We start from the raw sequence: 25,448 nt of genomic DNA on the forward strand, positions 1-25,448 counted from the left end.
AACACAATAATGATGAATAAAAAAGTCTGAAAGAGTATAAACATTTATTGTAATGATCTTATTAAAATAGCACAACCAAAAATGTAGGTTTATCAAAGAATCAAGCCAAGATTAGGGCCATCAATATTTGGCCACTTATTCTGACACAAGAAGAAACTCAAACTTATGCGTCGTGTTTGGTTGTTTCCATGGGAAACAAATGGCTAATCAGTTTCAGACGACTGACAAGTTTGTCCATTCCTTTACCCTACACTAGATGTCATGGTATAGTAGATTGTACTTAGGAATGTTTCTGGGATCTATTGGGCTCTGAACGATTAGCTTTCCTCTCATGGCTCCTCGATAGATAACTTCTATGAGATCCAAGAAGTCTTGCTTGGTTTTGAAGCTCCCCACAAACTTCGTGTGATCTGGAGACCTATGGGAAAAAAAAGTACAAAATGGAAAAAGGAACCTTACCGATCAGATAACATCAATAGAAAAATTATTCGCAATAGATTGGGTTTGAAGGCACAGTTTTAACTATACACGTGTCTAGAACGATTTGCTGTCGTACGTTACAACACCTTACACAAAATGTGATGTGTGCAAGCTCACCCGTAGTCAACTTTCATGTGTTGTCCATTGAAAAAGAACACCGTGGATGGGATGAAACTGATGTCAAAATAGCGAGTGTAAATGGGTGCCTTCTCCGCATCCACAAGATAGATAGCGGCCATGTTGCTTAAGTCATGGGATGTTTTTGACAGCTGGTGACAAAGAATAGATTAAGCTATTGTTATAGTTCATTGTTATGAACCGAAATAATCAGATTCGACCTAGCCGTGAGTAGGTTCTATGCAGGCTATTATGTAACACAAAAGGATCTTTGTATGTAAGGTTTAGCATCCATGCATTAGTGTAGTTTGCTTTCTACTTACAACTTCATCTAGTTGCATGCACACAGCATCCTCATCTCTTCCAAATCGTAGAACCAGAACCTTTTCAGCAACAGTCTTAATGACTGTATCGATGTCTTTCTTGCAAGACAATTTGGGAAGAAATAAACTCATTACTGGAGAAGATTATTCTCAGTCTGTCAAGCAAACCCTTAAAAATCAACAAGACAACACATCTGCTGCGTTTCCCTGTGTGCAACAGCATCAAGTTTCCGTGTAGAAATTTGGATCTCGGTGCATTTAGCTGGCAAATGACTATCCACTTTAACCCCAGGAAGTAAAACAGAATCGGAATTTGTTGTACCAAAGTAATAGTTCTGGAAAACAACACTGACCATGCACTAGTACTGTAAACACTTCAGGAAATGGTAAAAACGTTTAGTTGTTGTTGTTGTTATTTTTAATTAAATGGTCGGAAGCATATCATAACATTGAATATTTAATATATTCGTGGGATCACAAAATGTCTTATCTTTACTTACAAAGATACAAAGATAGGCTAATTCTTGTGAAATACATCATAGGGATATGCTCTTTTCCATCAGACTCATGTTCAAAATTCTATTTGGTAATCTGCAGCCTACCTGCAGTCTATATTAACCTATTTTTTAACACAGCAATAGCCCATTGTATTTGCATGCGAGGCCATTGTCACCTAAAACAATTCTACTTTTTAAGCTCAGTATTTTGTTCATGACTATGAGGTGAGTTTCAGCATCACTTGTTTTTGGTGTCATATCAAGAATAATAATTACTCAAAGATCCAATGTTAACTGGAATAGCTACTAATAACTACACCACCAGTTATTTTATGTTTTGGGAGTAGCCTATTAGGAATAATATTAATTTGGTCACAAAATAAACTCTGCATGTCACAATGTCTTCCTGCCTGCTTGACAGTGAAGTATCTGTGACACGGTCAATGACCAGATTGACCAGATGACTAATAAACCCATTGTTTAGGGTGCTCTGAACATATCCCACCCCACTTTTATTAAGACACAATCCTTCGTTTTATTCAGTAGAGAGTTGTCTATGCCACAGAGTCTTCCTATTTAAGCATATTTATGTTGATGTCCTATGATTGCCATTTTCTAAAATATTGTGGTGTAGTCATTGACTAGGTTCATCACTGAAACACATTTTTATTAATATTTAGATTGTTCTGAACATATTGGACGAGGGGTCAATAAGAAACATTTGTATAAGAAGAGTGATGTGTGTGTGACAATGTCTTCCTATTGAACATAATGTGCCTGTTTAGTTTGTTGTTTCCTGTTTTAAAACAATAAAATCACGCATTTGTTACTTGAGCTGATCCTTTTTTTATTCCATTTGTTTTGTGTTATCATGGTTATGCAATGTATATATATAATGTTGCGTAAATAATTAAGCTGATTGATGACTTTTCTGTAGGTATATTTCTGTCTAACTGTGGCCGGAAGTTGAGCGAGCTAATTTGACGGAACGCTGCTAACGTGGTCTCCCATGGAAGCATGAGCGCAGCAGGACTTGCTTGGAAATACATAGGGTTCATCAAATTAGCAGGGAATATGTTACATGTTATGTGCTAATACGCGTTATGTGCTTATACACATCATTGCTTCCACGTAAGTCTTTGCCATAATGGATGACAATTTGGAGAGGTCATCACACCAAACTAAGGTTGGACGTGCAAGTTTCTAAAGCTAGCTAGCTTCTTTGCTTTATATTGCTAGCAGTATACGTTGGAGCCACTTGACTGCCTACCTTTACATTACTGACTCCTACTAAGTAACTTACTTACGTACTCAGAGTCATGAGGTTCGTAAAGTTATCTCTGTTGAATGAATTGCGACCGTATTGTCATTCTTTGCTTCCAAGATTAATTGTAAAGAAAGGGTATCTGCCGGCATCGGAATGCTCCGGTTCCTCACTCAACCCCTTCCAAACTCCTGTCCGATCTCTCTGCACCAGCTGGCCAAAGTGGAAAGATGCGCCTCAACCTAAAGACCTAGAATCACAAAAGTTGGACTTGGACATCTGGAAGTCTGTAATGAGATCACAGGTGGCGCACGAGGAGACGCCAAGGGACTCTGACGATGATGCCGCCCTAGGAGAGACAGGGGTCATGAGCAAGGACTCCCCGCTGGAGGCTACCCGTGAGCTGGTGGAAATGTGGCAACAGGCAGGGAAGCGGGTGCCCGAAAAGATTACCAACGAACAGCTGGAGATTGTTGCCGAGCATTCCACCAAGTCCGCTAAGAAAAAGTACTTGAAGTTTTTGGCCATCAAAGAAGGTTACAAGAAGGGCATCAAGGAGAAGCAGGAAAAGAAAAGGATTGAAAGGCAGTCCGAAAGAGAGGAGGTGAGCAAAGAAGATGATGAAGGCAGCAGCAAGTTACGGAACAGTTTTTTGCTCCCGTTCTGGCAGCGCTCTTTTGACAAACTGCTTGGCTGGCAGAGTGTGCAGGCTATGCGCTTTGGCCAGCCGCTGGTGTTCGACATGAGCTATGAACTGCAAATGACACAACGCGAAACAGAAAACACAATCTCACAACTACTAGAGTCTGAAGGAAGTAACCGACGCTCTTTAGAACCCTTTCACTTACACTTCTGCAACCTGAATCCCGAAGGTGCCTACCACAAAGAGCTACTCAAACGCTATAGTACTGAAACGTGGGAGAATCTAATGATAACCGCCTCCCCTCAGCGGCCCATTGACATGTTCCCTCGCGAACAGCTGGTTTATCTGACTGCTGATTCGCCGAACGTGCTCCGCACCTTCGACCACAACAAGGTGTATGTCATCGGGGCCCTGGTGGACCGCTCCAACATGCCTGGGGTCTCCTTGGCCAATGCCAAGCGACTGAAACTGGCCACTGCGCGTTTGCCACTGGATGAGCATTTGCGCTGGGAATGTGGTGCCAAGAACCTGACCTTAGACCAGATGTTCCGCATCCTGTGGACCGTCAAGCAGACAGGAAGCTGGGTTGAGGCCTTGAAGTTTGTACCCCAGAGGAAACACTCTGGCTACCCTGCCAAGAAGGGCACTAATGACTATAAAGGTGCAGAGGGGAGACCCACCGTGCCGGCAAAAAAATTCATCAGCAAACAACACTCTAGAGGTGGAGTGGAAAGTAAAACTCCTCTTGAGGGCCCGATAGCAACTCTACTGAAAAATAAGATTGCTATACGCTCAGACACTCACAAAGCTAGAAAGAACTGGTGGGAGCAGGACTAGTCATTCAATGGCACTGCTGCCATGCCTTGGACCTTCATCAGGTCATCAGCTTAGTGCCATTACATTGTTTTGTCAGTCTAAGGGTGCAGATGGCTCTTGTATTCAGATCTCATCTGATTTCTGAAGACCTCACGGAGAGGTGGGATATTGTCGATGCTTTTACTGCGGTCCTGACTAAAATGTCTGGTTACAAATTCATGTGGATTTTTGGAAATGTGATAGACCAGTGAAATGCAATTAAAACGATTTGACAGTGTGATGTATTTTGCCTGCATTGGATCATCGGTATAGTAATACAATATATATATATATAAAATATAGTGCTGTCAGTTTAACGCGTTATTAACGGCGTTAACGCAAACCCATTTTAACGCCGTTAATTTTTTTATCGCGCGATTAACGCGATTTAAAAAAAAAAAAAAAAATATTATTTTCAAATAATTAAATTAATAATTAATTAAAAATTATTATTATTTTTTTTTTTAGATTAACGTTCTTTTTGGTCTCGCAAACTGTGTTGTAGGCTAACGTTACGGTTTGAGTGAATGGTGAGCGCGATACGGCGAAATGGATGATAAAAAACTTCTGAATGGAAAGTTTACTTTTAAAAGTTGTGTTGTGCAAAAGAAGCGAGCTTCACTGTTGTCTGAAAATGTCAACAGGCAGCTGGCTGAAAGCAAAGAAGTAGTAGGCTTACTTTGTATTGGTAACCTAACTGTTACAGTTCATTGTTTCTGAAATAAGAGGCTTGACTGCTATGTTCCCAGCAAACTTAAAAAAAGAAAATATTAAGCAATGGTTTAACTGCACTATAGGGTCCTTTGTTTATTTATTTTTTCCATCATTTTATTTTTATTTAGATAAAAATGTGCGATTAATCGCGATTCATTTTGAGTTAACTATGACATAAATGCGATTAATCGCGATTAAATATTTTAATCGTTTGACAGCACTAATAAAATATCAAGACCGCGGGGCATCAAGGATTGTTAAATTATTGTACCCTCTTTTCCTGGTGGGTAAGCTACCATCAAACTTCCCCCGTAGAGGTTGTTTTTGAAGACTGCATCAATGTAGCCTGGTTGATTCAGTGTTGTTCAAGATGTGCAGAGCACAGTTATAGAATCAATTATGAATTACTCAGATAATTCAGAGAAGTGGGGTCTCTCATATTATTGTAGTTTGTAAAGAATACAAAACACCCAACTGTTTACCACAATCAATTTATTTATTTTGGTCTCAAAGATAGAAGAGAAATGGAGAATGATAAAACAAAATGTAAGATTTCTGAGGTTTTCCGTACGCTGTGGTGAACGGTTACAATACAGCTCACACGTCAAGAGTACCAAAGTGTGACATCACTTGCACCCTAGAGATGGTGGTCCCTTACTCACTACAGAAAACAGTCTTTCTTATGACAATCCCCACGTAATTTTATTTAATTCAAATGAAAAAGAAAAATTTTCTTGCACTATAAAATGTCAAAACCGTTATCCAAAGCATTTGAAAGTATGAAATGACAAGTGAAAGTCACTTTGGTACACAATTCAGTGCAAAAGCTAAAATAAAAACACCACTGTGCAATATTTCACAACAAAGATAATTTCTGTCATTACATCCAAATTACTGCTTGATAAAATTGACAGATGTAGTTTCACAAATTCATTTCTTAACAATAAATACAGCAATTTACATGTTAAATTCACACAGATCACTTAAAACCCAAGATCATAATATATTTTATGTTTACAATTACAGTTGTAACTACAAACCTTTTTTTGATATTTCAAGTAAAACTGTATGCCTTAATCTCAGATCAATCTCCAGCAGCATCCTTCTCAAAGCAGACTGTCGTATTGCAACAAGGTTAATATTTACCTGGGCAGTGTAACTAATCAATCATCACCTTTCCAATACCTGGGTATGCTTCAGTCATTCACGCATTACACTCTTTGGTTATAAACAGGAGGCAAGTAAAGATGTTTGCATCATCCAATCTGTCCATTCACACAAGGAATTCTCAAGAGTTCTGGTGTAGTATCTGAAAGTTTACTCTCTCGCCTGAGGAAACAAGCTCCTCTTGAAATGTTTTACAAACACTAGTTCAGATAGTGAGGAACCCACCCCCGAATAAAATACAAATGACTTTGCTCAAATCAAATTTGTGAGTAATCTGCACCAGCCCAATTGTGTGACTTATCCTATGCAAAGTCACATTCATGTCACATTGCTATCGTATGTAATTTCTGTCACACAAAAAGTCCAAGCCCATGAAAAGCCATGGATGCAATGTATAGGCTTTCATTTTTTTTCCCATGCAAAACTGATGCTGGGAAAAAATAGCCAAGAATCAATGGACCCTTGAGTCTCCTGAGCACGCGGGGCAACACCCGTGCTCTACATACCTCCAGTAACAGAGTCTGTCCGTAGACGGTAGCCGTCTAGGTCCCAGGCCTATAGCACCAATAGTTCCCCGTTGCAGCGCTCGCAGCAGTTGAAGGTGATGTTCTCGTATCGCGTGTAGGGGTGAAACCGCCCGATGCTCTTCTTGTTTGGCAGGAAGGATGACGGTGGAGAGTCAGCTGAGGATTCTTCACCCTGGATGTCCACAGCAGATATAGGGTCTAGAATCCGAAGTACCTGCAATGAGACAAGGAGAAATGTAGACATATTTAAACACACCTCTCTTGTCTGCATCAATACCAAATAAAACAATAAGTTAAGAACCAAATTTTCACCAAAAGCAAAATAACCAGTGCGAACACAGTGACTCACTTATGCAACTCTACTTCCAACCTTAGCAATACAATCAGAGAGCCATTCTGCACTTGATCACTACTGTGATGTATATACATATATTTTTGCCGAGGTGAGTACTGGCTTTCAGACATGTTGAACTTCAGCACAAGTTGAGTAATTTCCCTAGTCTCCCACCTCCGCAGCTTATACTGTGGACTTCAAATGCTTAAGTGCCAAATTTTCATGAAAAGCAAAATAATCAAAAACAAAACCCCAGTGTCCAACCTTTTCAGCCATCTTCTCTGCAGGCGTGTTGCACAGCTCTGAGCCTTGGCTGCTCTTGGGGCTGCTGCTGCCCATGTTGCCCAGCAGGTGGGAGTTGATGGCGTCTGCCAGCTTGCGGTTGGCCAGGGCCAGCTCCCCCGTGCTGAGGGGCTGGGCGCTGGGGTAGTAGGTCTGCTGACGACCCCACTGCAGAGACACCAGCAGCTGCTCCAGAGATCTGGATCGCAATCACAGCAATATGAAGTCGTCACTCATTGTGAGTGTCAATCAACACAGGGATCACCAACGTGAGAGTCCAGTCAAAACACATCCAACCACAAAATCATCACTATCGCACCTATACGTCAAATCACATCTCATCGCTGTTGTCAGTGGCATTCATGGCGCTTACAGTGTAACCATTAGGTCATGATCACTGTAAGTATCATTCAACACACATCATTAAGGTCAACACTGTAAATGTCAGTCAAGGTTGCCAAGATCATTGTCATTGTGAGCGTCAATCAAAACACACCTGGCAAGATCACTATATACATTGATGATGTAAATTGTGATTGACAGACTTGTATCACAGTCCAGTATTTCATGACTTACACACCTATGGCTCTGCAGCTTTAACACTCATACGCGTGTTCCAGAACTGGCCAAGCAGGTGATGCATGTACCTGTGTGTGTGCATCATCTCTCTGGAGAAGTCCTCCCTCTCATTCAGCAGGTCCTGGATGGCACCCTGGGCCTCTCGGGTTTGTCTCTGAAGAGCTACTCTGGCATTGGTGAGCTCGTCAGCCATCACTCTACAACAAAAGCAAGAAAACATGAGTGTTATGAATGTCTATAATTGGAAAACCTGACAAAAAAAAACAACCCACCTTTTCCATACTTAAGTGATTTCAAAATCACAATGATGAGTGCATCCTGGTATATATTCTATTTAATCAGATTCTGTTGCTCCAAAGCACTGAACTGATCAAGACAGCCTGCTGGGGCAATTTAACCAGTACTGAAAGTGGCATAAGAAAAGATTTGAGGCATCACTAACACTTTATTGTGTCTTAGCACTATTAATAGTGTACATTATGAGCACAACTACAACTGTAATCCTTATTGCAGCTTTGTCTCAGACACTCATTAAAACACATACAATAATGTGTCTTAAGTGCAACTAAAGCTTAAATATTTTCTGCCACTTTGCTATGCTCGTGCATGCATTCATGCACACACACCAGTTTATTATAAACTAGCAGTAAAAAAAACAAGTAAAAATAAAAATACATCATGTGATGCATTCGTTCATCCTACATTTTTCAGCTTCTATAAATCAAGACTTTCTTCATAATACCTGAAAAACTAAAAAACTAGCCAATTTCTCAAAATAAAACTACTTATGCAATTGCAAAACTAACTGAAACCAAATAAAAAATAAAAACTGAAAGACTAAATGAAAACGTCAAAACTACAATAACTCTGACAACTCTCAAACACGCACGTAGGCGCGCACACACACACCTGCTGGCGAGGAATTTGCTCCTCCAGACGTCACACTGGATGCTCATCCTCTCCAGCTGTTCAGCAGTGTGGCCTAGGTTTCGGCCCAGGGCCTCGTTCTCTAGAATCAGCTGGTTCTTCTCCCGCGCCAGGCGTTCAAAGTGGTACTGCAGGTCATCGCCCACTGATGCTACCAACAGCTTCTTCAGCTCCCTGTTCACCTACATATGGAGAGCCACTCACTCAGTTCAATAGCTCTCATTACTGGGCATAGGAATGAATTTATTCATTTTTATACACAGGTGCAATGACATTTTGTGTGGCTTCTCTCAGTGTAGTTAAATAGAACAGTATCAGAAAACAGCAGTAGTTTACACACTTACAATTTATAGAAGATTTAGCCTCCATTTTTGTAGATAGATAAGTATCCATCTATCTATCTACAAAAATGGAGGCTAAATCTTCTGTGGCAGCAGTCTCTGAGAGTGGTGGAGGTGGAGGGGTGTGTGTGTGTGTGTGTGTGTGTGTGTTTCTGTTTGTGTGTGCATGCACGTGCATGAGAGTCCAACAATGAAATTATTTCTCACCAAGTTTTAAGCAAATGCTTTTATCCAAAGCAGAACATATATATTTTAAATTAGGACACTGATAGTAACAAAATTAATTCATGATGTAGGTCTATGTGTACTTCAAAATGAATGATAAATAATTATGATAAATATAACAATTATCACAATAATAATATGGACCTTTAGTCCAGTTACGACCCAGAGCTCCAGGTACTGAACTGAATCCATTTCCTCACCTCAGTTTGCACTCGTAATTGATTGGACAGACCCTCTTTATCCTGCAACAGCCTGCGCTCTGAGTTTTCCAGTTTCTCCATGGCCGTCTTCCACTCCAAGAGATCTGGGGAGTGATCGTCCCCCTGCAGGTGAAACCCTTTTTCACCCCTTCCTCCATCTCCCTTCCCCTCGTTGTGGGGTCCGGCCCGTGTGCTCCGGCTGATGGCGGCCCGCGGAACAACAATGCGCACGGCCTCTACCTCTGTGCAAGCCTCACGGCTCACTTTCCCAAGGTGCAGCACGCCAGGGGCCTGAGGGGGCGCAACTGCCGACGGTAGGGTTGCCCGTCGGGGACTCTGTTTCGGGGTAGCCACCTTCAGGAGTGGTATCTCCGTGGAGATCTCTGGGGCCACCACCGGCTTGTCCATCTCCATACCATCTCCAGGCCCCCGGACGGGCACTGCAGAAGACACTGAAAAAGAGCCCATCAGGGGTGTCAGTTTCTCAGGTGGTTGGTTACCACCATGCATGCAAACAATCTACTGAGAGATGTAGGTGATGACTTCGTACCTTTCGTGATGACTACTGTAGACATAGTTGTGATGAAGAGGATACTTCTTGAATAAGGGAGGAAGAACACTTTGTTGAGAGTAGTCGATTAACGTAAATCCCTGAAAGACATTATGTTAAATATTACCTTGGGGTGTATGGTGACTGAATAGGTTGACTTATCTAAGTTACCGCTGCAACAACAATTCCACCGACGTGATATTTAAAGTACTATATCTATAATTAAGACTATGAAAGCTATGTCAACAATACCAGGAAGACTGAAAATCAAGGAATGTAGTTAGGTAACCTCACCTGGCTTAAGCAATTCGAGAAACAGGGAAATGAAACACTGTAGTCCATAGCAAATAACCCATCTGAATTACGCTTGAGTCAGGTCATCTGGCTAGGTATTTTATTAAAGTACCGATGATAACTCCATGCCAAGAAACAAAGCGAAACCTAACTGGAGGACGTATCCAACGTAAATATTTTCAGCTAGCTAGTCAATCACTCGTATTTGGCGTATTTTACGTTACTATTCACCATAACCAACATTTGGCAAGGTGGGATGATTCCTAGAAGATATAAAAATTGTGAATCTATGCAACTAGTATTGCTTTATCAGAGGGAATAAACGATGAGCCAACTTACATTATTTCTACGACAATCTGTTGAAGTCAGCAGTCGCCATTTTCTTTTACCGGATGTTGTTGGCCACCGGTCTTCTTGCTTGTTGGCCACCGGTCTTCTTGCTTGTTGGCGCCTCACTTTAAGGAGCATTATCGCCACCTAGTGATAACCGTCACCGGTAAATTCACTGATCTGAATCAAAGGAAAGATGAACAGTGCACTGCACAGACTTCTTACATGTTCGTCCTCTTATTGCTTCTCGCAAACCCCCCTGAAACCTTTGCTCTATCAGGCTAAGTTTTCTTTGGAAAGCGCCCCCAACAAAAAGGCTCGAGATAACATTTAAAAAAAAAAAGTACCCCAGATTATCCCGTGGGTTGGCTGCTCAACGATCATGCATTGGCGAAAGATAGCCTACTTGGTAGCACTAGCTACATTTGGCTAGTGGTGTACTATGTCATGGATTGATTCCTTTTCCCATTAAAATTATCAACTTTGGACGTTGACTGTGATGCAGAAAGTCCCCATGATGATGGCAAGATGGAGAAATGTTCCACTAGTTTCGATTAAGTTGGAGGTGAGCGCCTTGCGGTATTGTTAGTGCTAGTGTGGTATCTGCTACACACCGTATGATTGTCTACAGGTCAGGTGCAAACTATGTTTAGCAGAAGCAGGTGCATGCATTCAAGACTTTACAGATTAAATGGACGCTAGACATCATATCATATTATAGTATCTGTAGTATTTATTTGTATTTGTTTTTCAGGACGAAATGTTTAGCACCTGCTGAAGCTTCCCCTTAATTTTAAAAACAATTTTCTGCAACCCTCACTGTGCTCTTGATATAAATAATAATAAAAACAGGCGTCACACAATTTATTCTTTGTCTTTATCCAGCTATAGAGTTGGTACGGCTAGGGTTTAATTCTGATCTGTGTAGCTTTTATTGGGCAAAGTGTTTGATAGTTGTGTGAAACCAATATCAATATTTCCAACCAGTCCTATGACTGTGTAGCCCAGATTTGTAAAATGTTGGAACGTGTCAACGACCTCAGTATTCACCAACATTACGCTACAATCAAACAAGATACACGTTGTGTAAGCGACGTTGTGTAAGCTGCCACATTTATCTCGTAAAGCAACAATAAGTAGTTCTGTTCCAAAACTAACGAAGCTAACTCCCTAAAAGGCATGTAAAAACCTTGTAGACACCATCAACAGCCCAGTTGGCACCGATAGAAGCTTGCTAACACACTAACTGGTGTCTTTTGGCTGTATAGCTGGCAATGTCATACTGTAAAAGCTTTTCTTCCATTATTGACATATTGAAGCGTTTTTAAGCCATGGTCAGGCATGTTTAGGATACATGTCAAATGGTATGACCTCAGTAAAAATGTTAATAAACCATAATAATCAAAGTTATTATATTTAATGTAAAATATGTTTTTAAACATACATACCAAGGTTTAGTGTTGACATAGTCGTCCATAATAATGCCTGCAGATTTTGGTTTTAAATTGAAATGTCAAATGGTGTAACCGGTTACACCTTTGGACATCTTCCTGTTTGAAAATTTGTATTCATTAATTTAATTATTTCTTAAGCACAACTTTTCAAATCAGGATAGGGATGTTTGAAGTGCTCACAACCTTCACAGCCAAATTCTTATGTTGATTTATGACACTGTTATGTTAATTTATGTACATTTGTTTATCTTATCAGAAGACATGAGCACACACTGATGGTTGTCAGTTTTTAAAATTGTAATGTAATACAACAGTTATATAGTGCCGAAAGATAATTTAACGTTGTCGACTTGTATGCACATGTTGCTTATAGGCCAACATTTGTATGTTTAACATATCTGATGTCATGTAGCTTACATATTAATTAAGTTTTCTACAGCATGTTCTAGGCAGCGATATTGCTGAGATCCTGCAGGAGGATGAAACTACAGCCTATGATCTAGTAAACATATATGACATCCCACCAATGCCAAGGACTAAAGAGACCCTTTCTGTTCTACATTCCACAGATTATTTTAGTGCCATGGAACACTTAAGGGAGTTGCTCCTTGCTGGCATGACAAAGGTAAAGTTTCTTCTAATTATTAGATCTTGCACTGTCAGGAGACAGCAGAGCTTAGACACGAGGCTGAAACTACAGTCTATGATTTGATAGATATTAGTAATGTCAAACCAAAGATAAGGACTAAGGAGACCCCTAGTCTGAAGGCCATCTCAGATTCCACACTAGATGAGTTTAGTGCCACAGATAACATCAGGGAATTGCTCATTATTGGCAAGACAAAGGTAAGGTTCTTCTAATTATTACAATTATTCTGCTGGCAAGCAAGATGGGCAGTGCAGCACTGGATGGGGTTATAACCAGGTGAGAAAAGGATTCCTTTTTGGAACACATTGGCTTCACATAACTGTTCATACAATTATAACTTCATATAATAATGTATTAATACAAATTCTGTCATAATTAGGCATAGAATTATGTATAAATCATATGTTATAAATTATTCTATTATTAGATTTGCCAATTCAATGGAGGAGGTGATCCTCTAAAGACCCTGTACCAGATAATGTCTGGAAGAATTCTAGATGTTGCCAAGGTATGTACTCCCTGTTTGAGTTGGATGTGTGTTTATGTGTCAATCATATCTGACAGTTTTTCATTTGAAACTGCTTCTCTTCCAGCATTGTGGTGAATCCTTTATCCACTGGCATGCTCATCTGGCCATGATTTTGTCAGCAAAGTCTAATCCAAGCGATCTACGGATCAGAAGCATAATAATGATGGGAGACAACTTGGGTAAAAATGGGCAGTTACTAATACATACTTGCTCGTCCTAATGCACTATATTATCTTTCAAACGCTTTAACTCTACCTCAGTGTAGCAAGTGCCATCATGAACATTACTGATTGTACAATTTCTTTCATCAGCATCTAAGGGCAAGATTGAGGTAGCCCATTTTTGTTATACGGCAGCTCAAATCCTGCTGGGAGCACAATATAGAGTGCCGTTTCAAGTGTTCCTGGACCCTGACCAAAGGTGAGAAGCAGAGTAACGGCACACATAAATGTGGTCTAATGTCCAGGCTGTTAGTATAGCTCTATTCATGTCTTTCCTTCCCCCACAGACTTCCCCTTGTTATACAAGGAACAGTAGAGGGTCCACCGGACTTCAAGGTATGACTTCTTAGTTACCGCCCTGATTAATGGATTAACCGTGTTTGGCCTTTGTACCTCTGTCTCTCAAAAACATATTGACCGGGGGAGCTGTGGCGCAAGCAGCAGCCCCGTACCATATATGGCTTGAATGCTCACAGGGACCCGGGTTCGAATCCGACCTGCGGTCATTTCACGATCCCACCCCCCACCTCTTCTCTCCAGCTAATTTCCTGTCAAAACCGTCACTATCCTATCTGATTAAAGGAAAAAAGCCCAATAATAAATCTTAAAAAAAAAAACATATTGACCAAAGTTTTACAGAAAGTGTAACAGTGAGTGTGTAAAAGAAATGTCACAGTTGTGCAGTCAAACTGGTGGCTCTTTCATCTGCCACAGGAAGTGATTTTTTTACTAAAGGATACAACTGTGTATATGTGTTAGGCAAGGCAATGATCTAGTCTTTAAATATTTAATAAAATAAAAAAAAATTGATCCAATGCCATAACCTCTATACTGCATCCTCACAACAGGTGACAAGGGACTCTGAGCCCAGCGAGCTCCAGGAATTTTTCATTGTTGAAATTGAGGCTGACCGCTTGTAGCCACTGACAGTCCAGAATCTGGCTGATCGAGAGGATGCAGAGAAAGCCATCAATTTTGGCACGTCTCCTGGTACCGACCAATCACTTTACCCGCTGCCAGTGGTGAGTATTGATGAGCCTACAAGCAGCCACAATCTGGAGCGCCCATCCTCTCGACAGGAGGTGGTTCATGCCAAGGAGGCCACTACTTTTGTGGTCACGGCCCAGGACTGCCTTGGATCTGATGTCGACATTCCTCAGGCTGAACAACAATCTGAGAGTATCAAATCAGCATCTTGCAGTGGAAGGGGACAAGGTGGCAGCCCCTATTCCCATCCCGACCCTGTCCCGTGAGTATATTTGTTTATGTTTATGTCTCCCAAACCATCATGTTGGAGGTATATTCCCAGTAGCGTGGCCCAGATCTGATGTGGATGTATTCCACAGTCAGCCATAGGTTATTCTGGGATGTTTAGTGATTAACAGCAGGCATCTGAAATCAGCAGGACCCAGGAGAAGGTATGTGGATGTGCTTAACACATCGAAGCCTGAGGTGTCAGCCGCCCCTCCCAACATGTGGGACCTCATGACACCAATGGCCATACCCGACCTCAAGGAAGATCAAGGTCAGTCACACAAAAGCACTCTCACGCACATGTATTGATTCCCTCAAAGCCTGAAGTGTCAGCTTCCCCTCCCAACATGTGCGACCTCATGGCCCCAATGGCCATTCCATACCTTGTTGAAGATCATGGTCAGTCACAAAAAAGTACCCTCTCGTGTTAAGAAATATGAACATATTCCTGAAGATCAAACCCCTGAGGTGTCCATCTTTTCCACTGTTACCCACCAAGTAATAATTTGGCAAAAAGAAAAATGCATGTATTTTGCCAAAAAGGGCGAAAATCTGGAGTGAATAATGTGTTTATCATATGCAGAGGTTGGAGAAAAGAGCAAATCCAGTGATGATGCAACCTCAACTTCAGTCTTTGGTCCAATTCAGAATCCTGAATCCAGAATTAGTGATTTACAGCAGGCGTCTGAAAGCAACACTGGTCCTTTTTTCTTTAGCAGGAGGTATGTGGATGTTCTGATTCCCTCAAAGCCTGAGGATGCAGGGCAGGCCTGCTTACGAGGCTACAAAAACCACACAAACCACCGCTTCCGAGCATCTTTCTCACCATGCAAGATCATTCACCCACAAAATGGATGCGTTTGAGCTACAGGTCACAGCAAATCATCTCATACGGAAATACTGCGTGATGATAATAACCGAAACCTGGCTTCACACGCTAATACCTGATGCTACAGTGCGACTAGCTGACCGCACAATCCATCGGCAGGACAGGAAAATAGAATCGGATGCACCTGTCCCAATAGATGTATGTGCAGCTGTATGAGATCTCTATCAAATAAGACTTTTATTCTTAATTACTTTTTTACTGCCGATAGACTGGATTTCTTGCTGGTGACGGAAACCTGGCTTAATGTTGATAAGCTTGTTCCACTTGTTGTACTCTGTCCTGATAACTGTCACTGTTTAGCACGCCTAGGCCCTCCGGACGTGGTCGGCGTCTAACCGTTGTGTTTAAGAATCATTTTAACTGCTGCCTATTATACTCGGGCCAATTCTTCAGTTTCGAGATGCAATTAATTCAAATAGGCATAGGCAGACTTTCTTTCCAATACTATGCCCAATTTTGATTGCGTCTTGAGCCTTGGTGACTTTAATATTCATGTTTGCTGTCCCTTTGAGCCTCTTGTGAGTTTATGCATCTAATTGAGCCTTAAGGAGGGAGTGCAGAAAAGCAGAGCAACGTGGGAACATGATAAGCTCCAAATTTCATTTGAAATTCTGAGGGACACCCGTCTCAACTACCAGGAAGCAGTTAAGGCTGCAAGAACAAAATACTTTTCGAACCATTGTCATAATCCTAAGAGTCTATTTAGGACTATTAACTCTAACACCTTAGATGTGTCCCCAACTAAAGGCTGAAATATGCTTAAGAGAAAAGAGCAAACCCAGTGAGGATGCATCCTCAACTTCAGTCTTTGCTCCAATTCAGGTAATATTTACTGTAATGTTAACCAAAGTTGTCAACACATCAAATATATATTACTAGGTTGGATAATAATGTTGGAAAAGATCAGGTCCACAGGATTCTGCATCCTCTTGACAGGAGGCAAAGAGTGACACCACCCCTCCTGCATCCTTTCAAAGAGCTGGTTGATGTCACAGAGGCCACCAGCCTTCAGGCCACCACCCAGGACATGGGCGGGTGGGACCTTATGGCTTTAATGGCCATACCCAACCTGGTTGAACACCAAGATCTGTCATAAGCCTACAAAACGGACTTTCTTGAGGTTTCCCTGGTACCTGTGAAGTAATCATTTGGCAAAAAGAAATATAGCTGAGAAAGACATTCAATTTGAAAACAGCAAGAGCATCTGTAGTGTTTTTCTGATTTACATATGCAAATGCAGCTGTGAATGATTGTGCTTCTGAACGTAAGTGATTTTATGTATTTTTCACAGGAGATTTTGTAGGAGCTGGTTAGGGTGGATATTTCCTTGGAAGAAAGAGGTTCATCTTCCTGATGACACAAACAAATCAGTAAGGAATCTGATTTGTGTTTAATAAAATCTGGTAAAATAATGATACTAGGAAGATGTTAAACACATCTTTCACATAACAATGTGTTCAGTTACATATTTTTTGGGACGAGTCTAAGCAGCGGTCGGTGGGTTATAGACAGTAAGGCTCCTGTGACCGGATGCTATAATTCTAAAATAAATAATGCTAACAAGCTAGCGTAGCCTCAAACAGTTGACTACAAATTATTATATTTATTTATTTTATTCTAAACTGTTGGGTTGTATATTTATGTGTAAGTCCATTGAGAGCCACTAAACCCAGAGTCAAATTCCTTGTATGTGTAAACTTGGCCAATAAACACGATTCTGAGATTCTGAAATGAAAATTATAGTAGTTAGCTAGCTAATTTTGTTAATGACGTTAGCTTTATGCTAGCTGTGCACAGGAGCTAACTGGTTAACATTAAAATAATTGAGAATTACGATGGCAGCAACACACACATACAAACAAACTTGTGACACACCTGAATAAACAGATACTAAGGCACAGTTGTGTGTAAATGTCTCCTTCTCCTTTACCCAACTCCTGTGAGTAATTATAATACATGCTAAGTAGCCAGTAATGCTAATATGCTCAAGCTACCTCTATGGGTTATCCCATAGACAACATCTGGCAAGGGCTAGTTACTTAAGTTACTTTCTACTTCATAGAAATATAAAGAAATAAATGAACACAATATCAAAGACAACGTTTTTTCTCGTTGAATACATATAATCTATATAACTATAAATATACTAGATGACTATGTATAATAATGTTATTAATTAATATATTTATATAGAGGTAGAGTTGTCTTCCCTCTAAACAAAAAATTGTATAACCTAACAACTTTTGCAGTATCAGTGTATGTCAATTACGCCTGTAAAGGTAAATAGGCCACATGCTTGAAAGGCTGTGGATGTCACTGTGCATTTATTCAGTAAAGATATACTGTAACTCCATTATCATGAGAGCCTAAGGTTATGCTAAACTACAGGTCCACAGGTCTTAAGTGTTAATATGCAGGGTAAACTGTGACATAGTCTTAGGTTCCAGTCTGAAATTCTTCCATCTCACTCCCTTCCTCAACTCCATGTTTCTCTCCAGATAAGTGTGAAATTCATGACAGAGAATAAAGATGTGGCTGTAAAGCCAGGAACGACCGCAGGAGTGGCAGCATATGGATGGCGAGTCCTGTTCCTAAGTTGTTTCCTGTGCACTGCTGTGAAGCAGAAGCAAGAGGGCTTTGAGTTGAGCCATTGAGTGGCAGAGAGTGTTAGATGAGCTCATGAAGACTGGAAAAGACAGGAAAAAGCTGCTAAGAAGAAGATGGCCGAGAAACTACAAGGAGAAGGAGAAGGAGAAGAGATGGCTTACCTTTCTGAAGGGCAAATCCTTTAATTTAAATAAAGATCTCACTGTGGTCTTCATTGCTTGTGCCACCTTTCTGTTTGCATGGTTCTGTGCCAATGCTCTCAGTAGCTGTGGGCAGATCCACCACCTCCAGCAGCAATGAGACTGGAGATGCTTGTAACATCACCAATGATCAGAGAGTAGATCCTAGATTAACTTTCTTCACATATCTAACATTCTGACACACACGTCTTCAAGAGTGACTGAAGATCTGACCACTCCTGCACTTATTGAACTGAATGATTTTTGGGTTATTTTTTCTTGAACATTACATGGTGTTTCTTGAATAGTTTCTATATTTCCTAAGATGTATGTATAGTGGTATACACATAGAATGATAAACCTTTCCAAAGCAAAGCCTTTCAAAAAATATATCATTAACTGGAATGATTATCTAGCCTGGATACCAGACCGAATTTAGCCCCGCCCACAACATTTGAAGTCGGGAAGTTCGGTCTGGCATCGCTCCATTGGGGAGAAATTATGCCCGACCTGAAGCTGGTTTTACCAATCAAATTGCTAGGGCGGGCTTTATACGATGATGGACAGATGATCAACCGTAACGTAATCAACCACGTCACCAACACACGGGTTGAATTCGTTTTCAACAAACATGGCTGCCGCTGGAGAGCTGAAATGTATAGATTCGAGTCCATTTAGACATTGACAGTGCATTCATTTTGAAAGAGGAACAGAGAAACGTGATCAAGGCATTTGTCATTCGAAAATATGTTTTTGCCTTCCTTCCTACGGGATCCGGTAAAAGTTTAATTTATCAGCTGGCCCTGGTCACATACTACGTTGCTCTGATTGGTTGTAGGTAACCAATTGAGCGAAGAGGCATTTTTTCTCCTGGTTCGGTTGAAACACGCCCCATAATCACAGCCCAATGGAGCGGTATCAGACTCATATTCTGACTAGAATTATGAGTATGACATCGTCAGGCTAATGATTATCATGATGGCCCAATGAAGTTGAAAACATGGGGGCGTTACACAAAGTCTGGTGTCTACCATAGTGGTCAAAATAAAGATCAGTCACAAATCAGTCTCATAAAATATATTAAACTATCAATTTAGAACCGATTTATAATTAAATTAATAACGACAACCTTATTAATAGCGAGTAAAGGTTGAAGGTTTTCGGAGTTCTGAATAGAAGATGTTGGCAGCATTCATTCTTGTGCAACATGAAATAGACCAGCATATACAACCAAAGCATTTCTTCACAAAAATATCAGAAATAAAACACACAATATGTCATCAAACTAAATGGGAGTGTGTGTGTGTGAGAGAGGGAGTGCGCAAGCTTGCACGTTGCATGCCTGAAAGAATGTCTGTGTTCCTTCGTCGTAGCATGTGTGCACGTCCCTGAACATACATGTGTAATGAACAAAGAACGAGCCTATGTGAAGCGCAGAGTTTAAGTGTTCTTTTTTACATGTGTGTGGCTCTGTTAAGGCCAATGTATGTGTAATCTGTGTGATTACGATGCCAAGTTAGAAGAGGAAAATGGCTAGTAATGCATGCAAGACCCTATGTCTCTGGGAAGTATGACCAACATTAACCCTTGTATGGTGTAACGAAACAAAATACCAAATAATCATGAAAAGATGTCACGACAGTTTGTCAAGTTCAGTGGACAAATCAATACATGAACATTATGATAACCAGTTTGTTGCTTAGCCATGTGGCAATTATGCTAGGTCAGCTAGATGTATGCCCAGTTGTATCGAAGTTACCAGTTCTTGGGTAGAAGGGGTTTCTGGTGTTTTGATGACCTGACCTTTCTTGACCTGATGTAAGTGTGAAAGCCATCTGACGACCACCGGCCGAGAGATTTGATAGCGTGTTCTGGCAGACTGATATTAGCCGCTGTGGTGGCAGCAAATTCCAAATGAGAGGGTAGAGTAACTGGTCTGCAGGGATCCCCATTTGAGTTAAGAGAGATTTGAGTTGTGCTTGAAACCAAGAACAAGTGACTGGCAATCCATTGTCTGATACAAATAGTGGATCTGAGTGAAAGGCCATTGAGGAGCGTTAGGAAATATAATTAGCTAGTATTTGACAGGGTTGTAGAGGCGAATCACTGTTGAAAATAAACCCAGAAAGCCCTTTCCTGAGTTTGTCTGTTTTCCTGCGTCTAAGATCTGGAGATCACAGACTCTGGGTTGAATGGAGGGATTGAACCTAGTGCTAGTGGTGATAAACTCGCTACATCTTAAAGTAACACTATGCAACAATTTTAAACTTTTTGAGGTATGTTTTTTTAGGCAACTAGTTTTGGTACCATCCTCAAATTCATTTTGATAGCATATGGTCATGTGAAAGACAGATAAACACCTGTGTCTTTCCAACTAGCCATCCAGGATATGCCCTATGTAGTTGTATGTTCCGGGCTGGAACACCCTGCTAAAATGGAAGACAATATTTCACAGCATGATATTGCCAGCTATACTGCCAAAACACACCAGTTAGTGTGTTGGAAAGCTTCTATCAGTGCCAACTGGGATGTTGGTGGTGTTTGCAAGGTTTTTGCATGCCTTTTAGGTAGTTAGCTTGCTAGTCATCAGCTCCTGTGAATTGACATATGCCAATACCCCGATCAAATTCCAAATCTTGAAGGGCAAAGTTTGGTTAGCATCTTTAGACTTGAGAGAAATTGATCATTAGCGATCCAAATGAGGCTTTGGTGCCATGGATATCTCAAGCATGTAGGTAGCCTACCACACAAAATGTATTATTGCTAAATTGCCAGTTAGCTTTAGATCTCTCCCCCCCAACCATGCAGGGGTGTCTGTATGGGGACCCTTTGTCATGAATAAGACCAGGTGTACACAAGTAGCTATGCTGGTTGAGTAGGATATTCACTAAGATTTAGCAATAAGTTAGCCACTAGCCTACTCCATACTGCACTCAGGTGGTTCTGAAAGCGTAGCCAGCTACGCATACGCTTGCTAGCTTGCAAGGCTAATGAAACAAGCAAAGCAGCAATATAATCAACAATTATAACGCTCCGAGTTGAAAGAATGATGAGTAGTTCAAGGCATTAGCTACGGAGTAAAACGTTTACTACGTATGGGGAAATGAGTATAAACATAAACAACTTAAATGAAACGGCATGTTGGCTTAATTGTGGACGAGAAAGGGTTAACTAAATCCGAACGCTCTTCAATTCCAAAATGCCGACAGAACTCAAGGAAACACGAGGCCTGCGGTTTGTCCCAAGCGGCATGTATTCATATCCAACTACATTTGATAAAGTCAGAGTAAAAGATTCCCATAAACAATGGATATGATGCACATTATTTTATTCTGACATCATCAAATAGATAACATAGATCCAGACAAAAACTTTTTTTTCCATTTCATCCATGATGTGACGTGTAGTGCCTCTTGACGTTGTACCCCGTACAAGTACCGCGATGCATTCATTGCAGAGTAAACATACCGGTTTAAACTTGTTACGGATGGTAACGTAAACAAATACTTGTCAGTCCATTCATGTTTAAATTGTCGATCTTTGTCATCGATTCGCGCTTTTTTTCTTTTTTGACAGAGACATTTTCACGCTCTAAAACGCGCGAATACCAGAGTGTAGTCCAGATTGACACCAACGATTCTACACGAATGAAAGATTCTTAAGGGCTACGCGCTAGTAATCGTAGCAGCCAATCACCGCTGCAGATTTGATTTATCATAGCGTCCACATGGCAACACGACTTGGCTGCTGGCGGGACATTTTTAACGGGCCGCATCTGGTCAGTCTAATTTGAGATTTCAAAGAGTACAGTTGTGGAAAATGAAGCTCTGTGGTCTTTTAAGCTGCTGTCTACTGGTGCCCAACAAGGAGTTCGAGGGCAAGACGGCGAGGTCAGAGGACGAGGCAGAGAGCAATAGGAAAAGGCAGAAGAAGGGTGAATCCTAGAAAGAAAAAGCAGAGGAAAGAAGCTACGCGCCTGAAAAAGGAGATGGCCGACCTGAAAACAAAGGAGGAAACTAGCTGAGCTAGCTGTCCCTGAGGCGAGAGCTGAGATGGATAACCACCATGCTGATGTGGATTTGAAAGGTGATATGGCTATTGCTAGCTTAAATGCTAGTCCAGGTATTGGGTTGGAGTGTGTGGATATGGCCAATGCAAGGAAGAAACGTGGTACTGGATTCAGAGCGAGTCCTTATGAGGTGGGATGATTCGGTCCACAGAAGAATAGTTATTTGTTTTGATTAAAACTGAGATTCGTGCTCAATGTGTGAAAACATATTAGGTATAAATTATTCACAGTATTGACCTGCTTACATTGCAGGAGGACAGGTGTATCAACTGAAAATCATGATTTTGATTAATTCATTCAATGTTGATTCATTCAATGTTTATTCATTATGTCATTACAGTTAATGATGAGAACCCTAGTCCATCTCGGAGTATGCCACCATTCTACAGTAGGTGAAAGGCTGGCTATTTCCAACTGAGGAGTGCTGCTCTATGAAGTCTCTATGACAAGAAAGCCTTTCAAAGTCATACTTTACTGCACATGTGTCAAAGTCAAGGCCCGCCGGCTCCTCTGAATGTTGCAAAATGTGATTTTTTTTCTTTTTGAATGTGCCACGGTGTCATTTTATTTAGCCCGCCAGATAATATCTAATGTCTATCAGAACTGGCCTGGCAGCTCTTTATCCCTGTACTTTCTAGCATGGTCCTTTCATCTCATATTTGGTGATCCATTAGGTTTTTAGGCCTACCTGTTCTATGTGTCTCCTGGTCCACATTTTCCTCTGGTCTGGAGGCTTGTGGTTGCACCTCATCTTAAATGTAATGTAATTCTAATAAATTGGCATTAGTAGGCTAAAAATATGATAATTACAGTGATCACTGAGGTCTTAAACCTGCACTGAAATAACATATTTATGTAATATATGTTCTTGCACAATTGATCCAGAATGTATATGATTTCTCTTATATATAGAATGCTTCCACAGCCCTTTCACCTGTGATTCACAACATAGAATGTTGCTGAAGATAGCGAGAGAGAGATTGGGAGTCATGTCAGGCTGGCCGAGCGGTCTAAGGCGCCAGACTCAAGGACTTAACCTTCCCAAAGCACGGGTATTCTGGTCTCCGAATGGAGGCGTGGGTTCGAATCCCACGTCTGACAGAGATTTTTGGCACGGTGGCTCAGGTGCTTGCACTGCCGCCTCACAGCAAGAAGGTCATGGGTTTGATTCCCGAATGGAGGCGTGGGTTCGAATCCCACGTCTGACAGAGATTTTTGGTGCTTGAACTGCCGCCTCACAGCAAGAAGGTCATGGGTTTGATTCCCGCATGGGGCGCTGTTGGCTCTGGGGGGAAGACCTTCAGTGCTCAGGTGGGATATCTCCCGGGCCTTTCTGTGTGGAGCTTGCATGTTCTCCCCGCTTTGCTGTGTGTGGTTATGCAACAATAAAACTGACTGAAGTCAGCCTTGTTGTTTGAGAGAGAAAGATTCCTCAGCTGGCTTTGTTTACACCTTCTCAGATGACACTATGCAGTGAAGCACTCTCCAGTCTGCAGTGCGTGCTATGAAGCACTCTCCAGTTTTTAATTTTGGCCCTCTGCATGTATTTCAGTTTGACACGCCTGTTCTAGTGCTGACCTTAGTGCTGCTTTTGGCGCTATAGAAGGCAACCATAGAGGGCTATTTGAGGGCAACCATAATGCTGATGTGGCCCAGTGTGAAAATGAGTTTGACACCTTTGGTCTTACAGTTATAACCGGCCCTTTGAGGGCAACCATATTGCTGATGTGGCCCAGGGTGAAAATGAGTTTGCACCCCTGCCTAGGCTTGCACATACATTTCATGTCACCATGAAGCCAGACTAGATTCACGCACATTTAAAAAAAAATCACTGTTGAGTGTTGTACTGCTCTACTGGACTGTAAATGGGGAAAAAATGCCCACTGAGTGTAGAGGAAGCCCACAAATGTTTCTAATGAAAATATAGAGTAAATTGCAAGTGGACGGGTGAGGGAATCCAACCTGCTGTTGTCTTTACACCAGATCAGATCAGATCAGAAATAAAAGCATGTCAAGATATGACAACCTGTCAATTAAAATGCCGTCCATTGCCGTCCCAATTCTCCAGCAACTAATTGTATTCGGGGGCAAACAAGGCACAAGCCTTGACCTTGGGATGCTGTGGGTCAACCATATCTACTGTAGGGGTCGCCGCCGACATGGCAACCAAGGTTAGAGCTGCCGCTCAAAGTAACCTCCAGGACTGGGTCATCTTGAGGCAGATGGCTATCAGCACTGGTAAGTGAGACCAACAGGTGCTAGCAACACACAAGGTGGCACACACACTCATCGAGACAAGCACAAACACACACACACAGATTGGCTTGCCACTGCCAGCACCAACCTATTTACTGTTGCAGTTGTTTCACAGGAGACTTTTTGTTTAACCATGCTTTGTAAATTGGTTCAACTGAACTGCACTTTTTTGCAGTGGCACCTAGTGGAAAGACAATAAAGTAGCATGTTTTAAAGACAGCAGTGAGGTTTATTTCTGCATATTCCTGAGAATACCTAGCCTGGATACCAGACCGAACTTAGCCCCGCCCACACATTTTTTGGTTGGGAAGTTCGGTCTGGCATTACTCCATTGAGGAGAAATTATCTGCGGACAGATATTGGCCGTACCAATCAAATTGTTAAGGCGGGCTTTATACGATGATGGACAGATGATCAACAGTAACGTAACCAACCACGTCACCAACACACGAGTTGAATTCGTTTTCAACAAACATGGCTGCCGCTGGAGAGCTGAAATGTATAGATTCGAGTCCATTTAGACATTGACAGTGCATTCATTTTGAAAGAGGAACAGAGAAACGCGATTAAGGCATTTGTCAATCGAAAAGATGTTTTTGCCTTCCTTCCTACGGGATCCGGTAAAAGTGTAATGTATCAGCTGCCCCTGGTCACATACTACGTTGTTCTGATTGGTTGTAGGTAACCAATTG

The 25,448-nt window shown here is 41.4% G+C and overlaps 3 protein-coding genes and 1 non-coding gene across 5 annotated transcripts; 2 read left to right on the forward strand and 2 right to left on the reverse strand.

The window, feature by feature from the left end:
• Window positions 1-25: 25 nt before the first annotated feature.
• Window positions 26-1,172, reverse strand: txnl4b (thioredoxin-like 4B). The gene is made up of 3 exons (XM_012819700.3): window positions 921-1,172; window positions 598-749; window positions 26-418 (listed from the first exon to the last, which is right to left on the reverse strand). The coding sequence occupies exons 1-3, from the start codon at window positions 1,050-1,052 to the stop codon at window positions 253-255; spliced, it is 450 nt and encodes a 149-aa protein (XP_012675154.1). The 5' UTR covers window positions 1,053-1,172; the 3' UTR covers window positions 26-252.
• Window positions 1,173-2,375: 1,203 nt separating this feature from the next.
• On the forward strand, window positions 2,376-4,417 carry trmt10c (tRNA methyltransferase 10C, mitochondrial RNase P subunit). The gene has a single exon (XM_012819630.3). The coding sequence runs from the start codon at window positions 2,737-2,739 to the stop codon at window positions 4,159-4,161; it is 1,425 nt and encodes a 474-aa protein (XP_012675084.2). The 5' UTR covers window positions 2,376-2,736; the 3' UTR covers window positions 4,162-4,417.
• Window positions 4,418-5,368: 951 nt separating this feature from the next.
• blzf1 (basic leucine zipper nuclear factor 1) lies at window positions 5,369-10,763 on the reverse strand. 2 transcript variants are annotated; one of them, XM_012819686.3, is made up of 7 exons: window positions 10,659-10,763; window positions 10,026-10,126; window positions 9,476-9,927; window positions 8,692-8,891; window positions 7,851-7,979; window positions 7,186-7,402; window positions 5,369-6,801 (listed from the first exon to the last, which is right to left on the reverse strand). In XM_012819686.3, the coding sequence occupies exons 2-7, from the start codon at window positions 10,048-10,050 to the stop codon at window positions 6,616-6,618; spliced, it is 1,209 nt and encodes a 402-aa protein (XP_012675140.2). In that variant the 5' UTR covers window positions 10,051-10,126; window positions 10,659-10,763; the 3' UTR covers window positions 5,369-6,615. The 2 variants fall into 2 exon arrangements, with proteins under 2 accessions (XP_012675140.2, XP_031414738.1); XM_031558878.2 differs by lacking the exon at window positions 10,659-10,763 and adding an exon at window positions 10,320-10,627.
• A 12,728-nt stretch (window positions 10,764-23,491) lies between these two features.
• trnal-caa lies at window positions 23,492-23,601 on the forward strand. Its single transcript has 2 exons — window positions 23,492-23,529; window positions 23,556-23,601. It is a non-coding gene; the product is annotated as a tRNA-Leu (tRNA).
• Window positions 23,602-25,448: the final 1,847 nt, after the last annotated feature.

The sequence above is a fragment of the Clupea harengus genome, chromosome 21, assembly GCF_900700415.2.
Source record: "Clupea harengus chromosome 21, Ch_v2.0.2, whole genome shotgun sequence".
Taxonomy (NCBI): Eukaryota; Metazoa; Chordata; class Actinopteri; order Clupeiformes; family Clupeidae; genus Clupea; species Clupea harengus.